Source organism: Bison bison, unplaced genomic scaffold, assembly GCF_000754665.1.
Source record: "Bison bison bison isolate TAMUID 2011002044 unplaced genomic scaffold, Bison_UMD1.0 scf7180017864503, whole genome shotgun sequence".
Taxonomy (NCBI): Eukaryota; Metazoa; Chordata; class Mammalia; order Artiodactyla; family Bovidae; genus Bison; species Bison bison.
Window position 1 is genome coordinate 4,233,308 of NW_011495061.1, and position 12,633 is coordinate 4,245,940.

Here is a 12,633-nt window from a genome sequence, read left to right on the forward strand (position 1 = left end):
AGCACTGACTGCTAGATCAGAGTAGCCACAGTGGGGTTAGAGTTAAACAAGAGACTCAGGCAGTTTCCTTGAAGGTAGAATTTACAAGGCTCTGTAGATTACGTATGTTGGGGGGAAAGACCAAAGAGATGCCAAGGAGGGATCCTGGGTTTCTGACACAAGATGGAGATGTCATTTAGTGAGACAAGGATATCTAAAAACGGGAACTGAGAGTTCCACTTGGGCCATGACAGTTGGAAGAGGCCCAGATGCCATCCATGTGGAGATGTTAAGTGGAAAGTTACATGAGTCTGGAGTTCAGAAAGTCTGTGGAAGTAATCACTTTTATGCTAATTTTTCTGAATGAAACCAGTCAACAGGACCATTTGTCTGTTAAAGGACCCTAGGTTTGGGACAGTGGTGTCTGTACTAAGGGGTACTGTAGAAAGCAGGGGCCCTGGGGTCAGAAGATAACAGGCCTGATTTCCAGCTCCACCATCAGCAAGTTGTTTAAATGTCACCTTCCCACTCAGCAACCTTCAATGGCTTCCTATAATACGATCTAAAGAATGGCTTCAGAATTCTTTATATTCTCATCCAACAGCCTTTACAGTAAGGTTCCACCTTATCTCCTGACGTTATTCCCACTGAAGGCTGCCCATCCTCTGCTCCAGCCCAACAGGCTGTCTGCCTTCATGCTTCCTGTCTGCCCTCTCCCTAGATGCCTCCCCTCTTCCTCCTTTCTTCAAGCCAACTCCCTCCTCAGAGCTAGAACACCCAGGCCAGCCTTTACATTTCACACTTGAGCATTTGACCTTGCAGTGTTTGATTTCTATCCTCCTGGCTTGTCACTTCCTCCCTGACCCTCCCTTTAGGCTCCTCAACTCCCCAGGCAGAGAGATGCTCCCACTTAGCACGGTTCCTGTCCCTTTGTCTATAAGAAGCTGCCTTGTTTTTGTTTGTTTTTTGCATCTCTGTTTCTCTTGCTCCCAAACCCTACCTCTCCTGTCCTTTACACGTGTGTGCATGGTTTGGGTACCCCCTACAGGGAATGCAGATGCTAGAAAGGTGGAAGGGAACAGGTTCTAAAAGAAAAAATGTTCTCTTCCTTATGTCTGAAACTCCAGGCCTTTGTTTTGTAATAGGCACACAGCTCTTCCTGAAGCAAGGACCGGCCATCTTTAAAGATCGGAGCCAGCCGCAGTGCGGAGCCTGATGTGGTGGCTCCTGCCTTGGCGTCATCCTCTGTGCATGTGCTTATTATGCAGGATTGTAGATCCTGGCAACACCCTGCTCTTTAACCATCAGAACTCTGTCTTGCTCACTCGTCTAGGAGTTGCTTCAGGAGCTCCGGCACCTCAAAATCAAGGTGGAAGAGTTGGAAAATGAACGGAATCAGTATGAATGGAAACTGAAGGCCACCAAGGTAAGAGGCAGTCCTGCTGTTTATGGAGAGGCTTTGAGCCCCGTGGGGAGGGTCTGTGTCCGAGCCTGGGGTGTGCAGTAGCCTTAGCTTGAGAAATGTGAATTGACCCCATTGTATGCATAGGTAACAGTGTGCAGATTGTGTGAGCAGATGGATCTAATCCAGGAGGGCTCTTCCCCTGGAGAAAGCCCCCGAGATTATGAGTTGCTGAAGTCACGGTCTCTGTGTCCCACAGCAACCCCCAGGCTGAGGCGCTAGATGAAGGCCAACATTATCTTGGCTGCATTGTTTTAAATGTAGCAGTCCTTCTGCTGTAGTAATCAGTTTCTAAAAAGAGGCATGCTTTATTTTTAGCAATTCCTAAAAATATGTACTTGTCTTTTTTTTTTTTTCCAACCAAACCATATTTCTATTGAACTGAGGAGCTTGCTGTTTAAAGGATACCAGTGATATATTATTTTTGCAAAATAAGTGTTATCCTTCCCTCTTTTGTTTCTTCTTTCATTTTCTCTACTAGTTGAAATGGATTCAACCCACACATTTATTGTCTTGGCCAGAACACTGTATTTTAAAACTTTAAATTAGCTTGCACTTAAGCAATAGGAAATTTCACATTAAAATACAGAGTTAGACTTCCTTGGGAGCAGAGGAAGGACGATCTGGGGTTAAGGGAAGGAAACCTTAAAACCTGAAGCAACTTTTCCTGCCTGAGGAACTGGCCTGGGCTACCTAGGGTGCACACACGCCTGCCTTTCCACCAAGAGCTCTGCAGCGCCACCCACAGGCGTCACCAGGTAGTCCCGTAGGCATTTTCATCTTATTGCTAAGCGAAAGTCTCTCAGTCCTGTCCGACTCTTGGCGACCCCATGGGCTATACAGTCCATGGAATTCTCCAGGCCAGAATAACGGAAATGGGTAGGGTAGCCTGTCCCTTCTCCAGGGGATCTTCCCAACCCAGGTATCGAACTCAGGTCTCCCGCACTGCGGGTGGATTCTTTACCAGCTGAACCACAAGGGAAGTCCAAGAATACTAGAGTGGGGAGCCTATCCCTTCTCCAACAGATCTTTCCAACCCAGGGATCAAACTGGGGTCTCCTGCATTACAGGAGGATTCTTTACCAACTTGGCTATCAGGGAAGCCCATTTTCATCTTAGAATTTTTTTTTTTCCAACATCTAGTTTATACTTTATTTTTCTATAACTTTAAGTGATTATAAAAACAATAATGATCATTAGATATAAGTTTTAAATCACAAAAATTTAAAGGAGTAAAAATCACTCGTATACCACCCAGGAGATAACCACTATTAATATTTCCTTCCAGGCATTTCTCTTTTTTTGGAGGATGGGGGTCTCTCTGTTAATTTTTGGTGTTGATAATTTATTCACAATTTTATACCATATTGTTTAAAAAAAAACTCTGAATGCGATGTTGATGTATATATAAGTGTAAATAATTTTCTTAACTACTTTATTGATGAGGAAGCTGAGGCACAGAGCAGTTAGGTAACTTTCCCCAGATCTTATAGCTATTCAGCAGTAGCGCTGGAGAATCTGCTTGTTCTCTTCCTGCTCTGTCTTTATCTAAGTGTCCCCTTGTGTGCTCTATGCGGCCCAGGCCCCAGTTCTAGGAACACTGTTTCTCTAACATCTCGGAACCTTCCATCACTATGATCCACTCAAGCAAGTCCTGTCTTGGTGAAACCTTTAAAGTTATACACACCGCCTTCTATTATAAAACCAAGTAGCTCTTAAATCACCAAAGCGCTCTGCCTTGGCACATAGACCTTTGAGATACTAAGGGTTATTTAATAACCACCAGGTCTGAAACCCCTCTTTGTGCCAGGATGTGTCAAGCCCTTTGCACACGTTTTCTCATTTGGGCCATAAAGTAACCCAGCGAGGTCGGTTGATTTATTATCTTCATTTTTCTGCTGAGGAAACAGGCTCAGAGTGGCCAAGGTGAGGTTTTGATCTGGGTCTGTGTCATTCCGTCATCCTAATTTCCTGCGATTGAAACCTGTCTTGTTTGTTAAAGTTCTTTAGTTTTCTGTGCAAAGCTTCTCAGTCCCTAAATGTGGCAGTGCAGTGGCTATAGGGCCTGGTCCCTGGGTTTAATTAAGGGAGATGGAGCACCCCGTCTCTGCTTGGCACCGGTCTGCATGACTTTGTCCCAAACCTCTTGCCACACAACTCCAGTCTCAGTGGCCATGGAAGTACCATACTTTTTCTGATGGTCAGATGCAGGGCCTCTGCGCTGTTGTAGACTTCCCAGCTTTGGAACAGACACCTCTCTGAGCATAAGAGAGCACCTGTCATTTCTGGCCTATTCTGTGAAAATTGGCATACAGGAAGGGGCACCCAGCCAGTTGGTCTGTAGAGTTGTAAATAAATGACCTCACCCGGACGCAGGCCTCAGAGAGAAGAGCCTGGGTTCTGCCTTGATAGATCGGCCCCTGGACGTCACTGGTGTCCACTGTGAGGCCTGCAGACAAGAATCAGGTATGCGGATTCCTAGCAGAAACTAGATTTCGCCCTATCTGCAAAGAAGGGGAGAAATGGGTGTAGAAGTTGCAAGAAACGTTAAGAGACTATCTTCCAAGATTAGTCTGGCCCTTATAGAAATGAGACAGTGAAGAATCTGCCTGCAATGCAGGAGACCCCAGGCTCACTCCCTGGTTCAGGAATATCCCCTGGAGAAGGGAGAGAATGGCTACTCACTCCAGTATTCTTCCTGGAGAACTCCATGGACAGAGGAACCTGGCAGGCTACAGTCCATGGGGTCACAAAGAGTTGGACACGACTGAGCTAATACTTTCATTTTTCACTATAGAAATGAGAGGCATTTGGATCGAGTCTCAGGGCTAAGGGGTTTCCTGGGTGGTGCTTGTGATAAAGAACTCACTTGCCAATGCAGGAGACGTAAGAGATGCAGGTTCAATCCCTGGGTCAGGAAGATTCCCCTGGAGGAGGGCATGGCAACCCACTCCAGTATTCTTGCCTGCAGTATCCCATGGACAGAGGAGCCTGGTGGGCTGCAGTCCATAGGGTCGCACAGAGTCAGACACTACTGGAGAGACAGCATGCACACAGACAATGCTAATGTTTTCTGAAGCCACTGTCACCATTAATTATAAGCCCATGGGCTCCACGGCCCTGAGTTAGCTGTGAGAAGCTGCCACCTAACTGCAAGTCTCCACAAACCGTTTGGCACATCTGGCCCCGGCTCTCCGTACTCTGTGGGTGGAAGCCAGGCAGAGGGACAGTGCTCTGTAGGGACTTCAGGTAAGGAAACCCACTCCTTGCCACCTCTTTGTTTTTACCTGGTCCCAATTAGGGGACATTAAGGAAGGTTTGTCCAGACCCTTGGAGGAAGGCTCTGGGTGCCCTAGCCCCATAAGAGCAGCTCTCATCTGTCTATCCTCAGTCGAATCCTTCACTGCTCCTGCTTTCTCCCCAGTGATGTACAGGGATAGTTCTTCATCCCTTGGTTTCCTGTGAGGATTGAGTGAGGGTTGATGTAAGAATGCAATGTGCACTCCATCCATGTGTCCTGAAACTGAACACAGGAAGAGCCACCAACAGGCCAGTGCTCATTTGGTTACTTGAGTTGTTCAAAGATGACCTCATGAAAGGACAAGTCCATACCATAACCTTGCAGAATTAAGGTGGGACACCACTGGGCTACCATGGGGGAGGGGTGCTCAGAGTAGAAGCTGTTGCTATGTGTGCTGTTGTCTGGCTGGGAGTCAGTTCTCACCCCCTTTCTTAGTCTGGCTTGATGCTCAGAGAACTAACTAGCTATCCATAAGGGAAGGAATAGGATGAGAACAACAATAGAAGTAGCACTGATTGAGGCCTTACTGCCTACAGAGCATGAGGCTAAGTTGTTTGTAACTACTATCATATTTACTCCTCACTACAGCTCATGAGCTAAATGCTATGCTCCTGGCTTTGTAGATGAACCAAGACTCAGAAAAGCTAAACCACTTACCCAGCTAGGAAATGAGAGAATCCAAGTTTGTTTGACTCCAAAGCCAGTGTATCTCTTAGGATGGCACCCACCCAGTTCTGATTTTCTTATGAGTATGAAAGGCAGGGACAACCTCATGTGTGCCTGCATGCTCGGTCATATTCGACTCTTTGTGACCCCATGGACTGCAGACTGCTAGGCTCCTCTGTCCATGGGATTCTCCAGGCAAGATTATTGGAGTGGGTTGCCATGTCCTCCTCCAGGGGATCTCCTTGACCTGGGGACTGAACCCGTGTCTGCCTGCGTCTCCTGCATTGCAGGCGGATTCTTTACCCACTGAGCCACTTGGGAAGCCCCAGGAACAACCTCACTCCTATTATGTGTGAAATTTAATCTGCTGTACTCGGTAGACATTTGGGTACCACCCACTGCAGCTGCCTATATGAATGTGTGCACACCTGTGTTGTACTCACATGCTTGATTTACACAAGTATGTCCACTCAGCATACCTGAGTGCTTGTATGTAATTACATTTGAGGAAAGGAGCATCGGTGCCTGAGGTTGGGCTGAGGCAGTGACTGTGCATTCAGGGTGGGAGAGTTTGAGGGAGGGAACTCGGCTCACGCATTATCTACTTGTGGTGATTTGCTTTCCACTGTATTTCCTGTATGGGGTGGAAAAATGAAAGATGCACGTACTTATTACAGTGGTGTACATACATGCTGTCGCAGGCGTATCTTGGGAGGAAGAAGACCATGTCCAGAAAGAGAATTCATCTTTGGACCAAGGGCAGCCCTCCAATTACACACACTCGCACCTCCTCAGGCCTCAGTGGTGTGTGGACTACAGAAGGCAGGGGAGGGAAAGAGTTCAGTCCAGTCAGGGAGGAAGAAGCAGGAGAAAGAGCAGCTAGGATGGTCAGAGCAGGGTGGGGAAGTGGAGAGGGGAGGGCCAGTGTCCAGAATGGCCAGGAAGAGCATGTTTATTCCCCAGAGCGCCACCTTGTGGGGAGGGCGGTAAACACCTCTCACTGCTCGCCTCTTCCTACTTTGCTCTGACCTGTTAACTTCCTAACGGGTCCTAGGACCCGTGGGCTCTGGACTCTGACTGGAATTGCTTTCTTATGGTCTGGTGGTCCCTCTGAGCTGGTTGGATGCCTTTTTCTCTTCCAGGCTGAGGTAGCCCAGCTGCAAGAGCAGGTGGCCCTGAAGGATGCAGAAATTGAGCGTCTGCACAGCCAGCTCTCCAGGTCAGCAGCTCTGCACGGTGACCACGCAGAAAAAGGTAACTGGCTCGGCCGTGACAGAGTGCAGTCGCCCCTCGGCCTGGGTTCTCTCTTATAAGTGGGCTTGTGAGTCTCTGGGTATGTGAACAGCTGTGTGAGGAGGCATGCGGTGTGCACATACATGTGTGTGTGTTCGTGTGTGCATGCATGGGTCTGTAAAGCCCAGCTCTCTTGCTGAGCCATGGCCGTGAACTCTTCCCTGTTCGAGGCCTCACCTCTGGAGGCTTTGCTCAGATGTGCCGTCACCACTGGAGCTCTCTGGGCCTCTGCCTCTGGAGCGTTTACTCTTCCCCTTCAGTGCAAGGACTTGTCTTTGTGTCATCGCCACAGAAGAGGCTTTAGCAATTCATTTGGTCATGGAATGGTTCCCCGCCTGATACACACTCAAGGGCCAGAGTGACGAAACAAATCCATCATTTCTCGTCCTTTGGATCTCAACTTAAGTGTTAGCTCTCGGAAAGACCTAACCTGGCCATCCTACCTCAACTAGGTGCCCCTACTTTTCTCAGAATCATCATTCCTGTTGTTTCTCTCATAGCATTTACTATAACCAGTGCTGTGTTTTTTAAAGTCCCTTTGAATAGACTGTCATCCTTCCTTGGTGGCAGGGACTGTGACTGTCTTACCTGAGAGCATATCCACAGAGCCTCACACAGCATTCAGCCCATAGCTGCCAAGGAATATTTTTTGAATAAATGAAAGGATAGTGAATGGTCCCTAGGGAGTTCAAGTCTTGCTGATTAAAAATAGAGGCTAAATCCTCAAATATTCTTATTAATGTGTATTTAATATTTGCAGTTGTTTGCCTTACATACAAAATGATCACACACCTTCCACCTTCTCTTGCCCTCAAGCTTCAGAGTGTTGCTGGAGAAGGTCATGTGGCCCTGTGAACTGGCTCCACTACTAAGTCTCCTCCGGGCCTCAACACCACTTAGCTTGGATCCCTGGCAGGGGTGGGCAGCCATGCAGCCCTGAAACAGTGGCTTAGGCTGGAGAAGGAAATAGTGACACATATGCTCATCCCTCCACCAGCCTTTCTCAGTGTTTTCACCAGCCATTGAGTGTGTCATCTATCTCCCATGGTCTAATGTGGAGGATGCAGACCCCTAAGATACTCTAGACTATCTATGATGCTAAATTTGGATAGAGAACTCCCCAGGCCATGATTTCAGGTCAGGCAGGTTTCCCCCTGCACCCTATGCCTCCCCACAGACCACACTTTCCAGGGCCTGCCTCGGGTACCTCTTGGAGCTGATCTTTAGAGCCTTGTTCCGGTTAGGCCCTGCCCAAAGCATCAAGATTTGCAGTCTTCATCTGGAGCTTACCACCCTTCACTCCACAAACCACCAAGAGCCTAAGACACCAAGCAGCACTCTATACCTTCCTCTGAAAAATGTATCCCTATGTCTATTTACACAAAGTCTGTCAATCCATTCTTCCTGCTCTTGTTGGCTATAGCAGACATCCAGAGGAGATGGGGTGCCCATTCGTGCTTTTGTCCCCTTGTCTCCTGAACTTTACTTACATTGACATACTTATTCTCTGTAGGATCCAGTTTGGGATGGGTATGGGGCTTTGTTTTGGAAAAACTATGTGCTAATTCCTCAGTTCGGTTCAGTCACTCAGTCATATCCCACTCTTTGCGACCCCATGAATCGCAGCACGCCAGGGCTCCCTGTCCATCACCAACTCCTGGAGTTTACTCAAACTCATGTCCATCGAGTTGGTGATGCCATCCAGCCATCTCATGCTCTGTTGTCTCCCCTTCTCCTCCTGCCCCTAATCCTTCCCAGCATCAGTCTTTTCCAATGAGTCAGCTCTTCGCATGAGGTGGCCAAAGTACTGGACTTTCAGCTTTAGCATCAGTCCTTCCAGTGAACACCCAGGACTGATCTTTAGAATGGACTGGTTGGATCTCCTTGCAGTCCAAGGGACTCTCAAGAGTCTTCTCCAACACCACAGTTCAAAAGCATCAATTCTTCAGCACTCAGCTTTCTTCACAGTCCAACTCTCGCATCCATACATGACCACTGGAAAAACCATAGCCTTGACTAGACGGATCTTTGTTGGCAAAGTAATGTCTCTGCTTTTTAATATGCTCTCTAGGTTGGTCATAACTTTCCTTCCAAGGAATAAGTGTCTTTTAATTTCATGGCTGCAGTCACCATCTGCAGTGATTTTGGAGACCCAAAAAATAAAGTCTGCCACTGTTTCCCCATTTATTTCCCATGAAGTAATGCGACCAGATGCCATGATCTTCGTTTTCTGAATGTGGAGCTTTAAGCCAACTTTTTCACTCTCCTCTTTCACTTTGCTCAAGAGGCTTTTGAGTTCCTCTTCACTTTCTGCCATAAGGGTGGTGTCATCTGCATATCTGAGGTTATTGATATTTCTCCTGGCAATCTTGATTCCAGCTTGTGCTTCTTCCAGCCCAGCGTTTCTCATGATGTACTCTGCATAGAAGTTAAATAAGCAGGGTGACAATATACAGCCTTGATGTACTCCTTTTCCTATTTGGAACCAGTCTGTTGTTCCATGTCCAGTTCTAACTGTTGCTTCCTGACCTGCATACAGATTTCTCAAGAGGCAGGTCAGGTGGTCTGGTATTCCCATCTCTTTCAGAATTTTCCACGGTTTATTGGGATCCACACAGTCAAAGGCTTTGGCATAGTCAGTAAAGCAGAAATAGATGTTTTTCTGGAACTCTCTTGCTTTTTTGATGATCCAGTGGATGTTGGCAGTTTGATCTCTGGTTCCTCTGCCTGTTCTAAATCCAGCTTGAATATCTGGAAGTTCACGGTTCACATATTGCTGAAGCCTGGCTTGGAGAATTTTGAGTATTACTTTACTAGCGTGTGAGATGAGTGCAATTGTGTGGTAGTTTGAGCATTCTTTGGCATTGCCTTTCTTTGGGATTGGAATGAAAACTGACCTTTTCCAGTCCTGTGGCCACTGCTGAGTTTCCCAAATGTGCTGGCATATTGAGTGCAGCACTTTCACAGCATCATCTTTCAGGATTTGAAATAGCTAATTCCTAGACCTCCACCTGTTTGGCGGAATGACTCCCAGCCCATTTACGCCTTGTCCTTTGACCTGGCTCTCCAGACTAGTTTGTGAAGAATTCCAAAGAGTCTCTGTTGGGTCCAGAGTGGGAGAAGGACAACTGTCATCTACCACAGACTGACAAAGACCCCTGGGCCCATAGGGAAATTCTGTAGGTTTATGATGAACTAAGACTGTTTTCCTTGACTGTAGAGTTTGTTTCAATATATTTATAGATCCAATTAAACATTGTTAGTCAATTCTGACTATGCCTTTCCTAATTGAGCCAGGTACCTGGCTCTTTTTACGTAATCATTCTTTCCCTGTCTCTCTTTGGCTGGAGACTCTTTCTTCCCGTTTTAAATTCTCCTCTGGTATAATCCATGGGACTGTGTGATTTTTGATTCTCTCTGAAACTGGTTAGCAGCCCAAGTACCTGCTTACTCAAGTTATAAAGAATAAATGTCAATTTTCTTCTGGGATATCAATTGTAGAAAGTTTGGGGGTTCTTCTACGACACCCTTGAGTAAATGACATTTTGTTCCCCCCAAAAAAAGTGTCTATAAAGAGAAGACAAAATACCAGGTTAATTTGTTGAATTATCCAGTAAATATTTAATGAGACTGACTGTGTGCCAGACACCATCCTGGGCTCTTTGAAGAAGTAAGGAGTGATGTATAATTTATTCACACAGAAAGTTGTAGCATCTTAGCAGGTAGAACTAGTTGTTTGCATTTTATGTAAATAATTCTTCCTACACTTAAATTCTTTTAGACCAAGAAATTCAACGTCTGAAAATGGGGATGGAAACTTTGCTTGTTGCCAATGAAGACAAGGTAAGATGGCCACTGAGCCGCCCTGTCCTTTCCCTGCAGACCTTCCTGGTTCTGTTTGCTTCCTTCTGGTCTCTGATACTTTGGGCAGGGCTGTGCCTATCAGGACACTGACTCAGGGAAGTGTCAGGAGATCCACCTCTGCTTCCTGGAGACTCAGCTCAGTTACCTGCTTTTGATTTTGATGCCTGGGAATTTTGCCTAAATGGAATCTCTCAAAGGCAGAGTAAAGCCATGTCTGTTCAGGCTGGTTTTGGGGAAAAAAATACACTGGGGTTACTGCCTATGTCATAGCTGTTGCTCAGACTCCTAACAAAACTTTAGAGCCATCCACCAATCAATCCCCCATGTTCATGATCTGGTGATAGACCCTTCATAAAACTGGGACAGACCCATCAGCCTTCTTTGTTCTTCACGTTGAATCCCTGTACAATCGTAACATAGCCACCTCCATACTACAGAGCACCTATCTGGCACAAAGGTCAGCTCTAAGGATCACAGCCCTGCATTTTACAGACCAGGAAACCGAGATTCAAAGTGCTTGAGTAGTGTTGCCCAATGGTCAGGTAACAGCAGATAGCAGAGCCAAGGTCATACCCACGTTTATCTAACTCTGAAATTCGTGTGTCGTCCCAAGTCCCCAGCCTTCGCTGGGGAAGAATTGATCCCCTCCGGAAATTTCCTCTGTTATGTAAGGAATCTCAGACTCCTTAGGTATTGAGATAAATATGACAGCTTTATTTTAGTCTTTTTTTTTTTTTTTTTGGCATGTAGCTTCAGAGGACAATGGGCTTCCCATGTGGCTCAGTGGTAAAGAATGTCACCTGCCAAGCAGGAGGCCCGGGTTCAGTCCCTGAGTTGGAAAGATACACTAGAGAAGGAAATGGCAACTGACTCTAGTATTCTTCCTGGGCAACCCCATGGACAGAAGGAGCCTGGCAGGGCTACAGTCCATCGGGTCGCAAAGAGTCAGACATGACCGAGCGACTAAGCAACGGCAAATAGAGGACAGTACTTGGGTCAGGAGGCAGGTTTCAGCGGCTACATCAGGGGGGTAGGGAGACAGTTTCTTGCTTCAGGAAACGTTTGAGACGTTCGAAGGCTGTGTCAAATGGGGGTTGTTTTATAAGTAGAGATTGGACTCATAGCCTTCAGGGAGAGCAGGAGTGTTTACGACGGCCAAGGAGGCAGACCACTGAGAACCCAGGGCCTGGGCACTCTGTCTCCCTTTGAGGTGTTCTAGAGGTTCCACCCAGCTTTTCCTTTCTGTGTGCACAGAACGTAGCCTGGGCCCCACATGAAATCGCCTCAGGTGCCAGTGTTGCTGTTTACATGGTAATCTGTTTTGCCCTGTGACAGGACCGTCGGATAGAGGAGCTTACGGGGCTGTTAAACCAGTACCGAAGGGTGAATGAGATCGTGATGGCAACCCAAGGTAAGAGCAGCGGGGAGCTTACCATCTTCTCCCCAAGGTATTCCATCTCCACTGTGTTAAATGCCGGGCAGTCCTGCCAGAAGAGTCTTCATTTTCATTTGGAAAAATGCTCTGCAGGAAGATGGAGCTGGTTAGACTGCCCTGGATGGTGGGAAACTGGTAGCTCTTGATTTCCAGAAATTTTGTCAAATGGCAGACAGTTCAGTACTTCCAGGGACTAAACTTTCCAGACCATCAAGAGAAAAAAGCCTTCAACTTGAACCACTGGGAATCCCCACCCTCAGGAGATCTGTGCATCTGCCTGGCATACTTCTTAGAGGCAGTGAGTGTAGCCAAACCTGGATCCGAAGGCAATTTAGTACCCTCACTGGGAATTAGAGCCTATCCACCTCCTGGAGAGTCTAAAAGCATCCCTAGCAGTGGCCAGGACACTCGGGGAGCCTTCTTTGAGTTTCTGGGTGCTTGGGTTCCCATAGGAAGTCACAGGGCAGGGAGAGCTGCTTGTGTTTCATACTTGCTGCCCAGGCAGCATCCGTGTTGTGTGGGCACCCTGGGGCAGATGCCCAATGGCTGCCTTGTTGGTCACGCTGTTGACCCGGGCTCCCATTACAGATCCCAAGAAAGCAGCTGTTTCACAGGAGAGGGCTGCTATGAGGG

At 47.2% G+C, this 12,633-nt stretch overlaps 1 protein-coding gene across 6 annotated transcripts in view; it reads left to right on the forward strand.

Annotated features, from left to right (window-relative positions):
* The window catches only part of PPFIBP2 (PTPRF interacting protein, binding protein 2 (liprin beta 2)), a 158,991-nt gene that overhangs the window by 114,877 nt on the left and 31,481 nt on the right, over nt 1-12,633 (forward strand). For all 6 annotated transcript variants that reach the window (XM_010829275.1, XM_010829274.1, XM_010829277.1 and 3 more), the window contains 4 exons: nt 1,313-1,405; nt 6,551-6,662; nt 10,483-10,544; nt 11,901-11,976. In XM_010829275.1, coding sequence (XP_010827577.1) covers nt 1,313-1,405; nt 6,551-6,662; nt 10,483-10,544; nt 11,901-11,976 — 343 coding nt within the window. The remainder of the gene's footprint in view (nt 1-1,312; nt 1,406-6,550; nt 6,663-10,482; nt 10,545-11,900; nt 11,977-12,633) is intronic.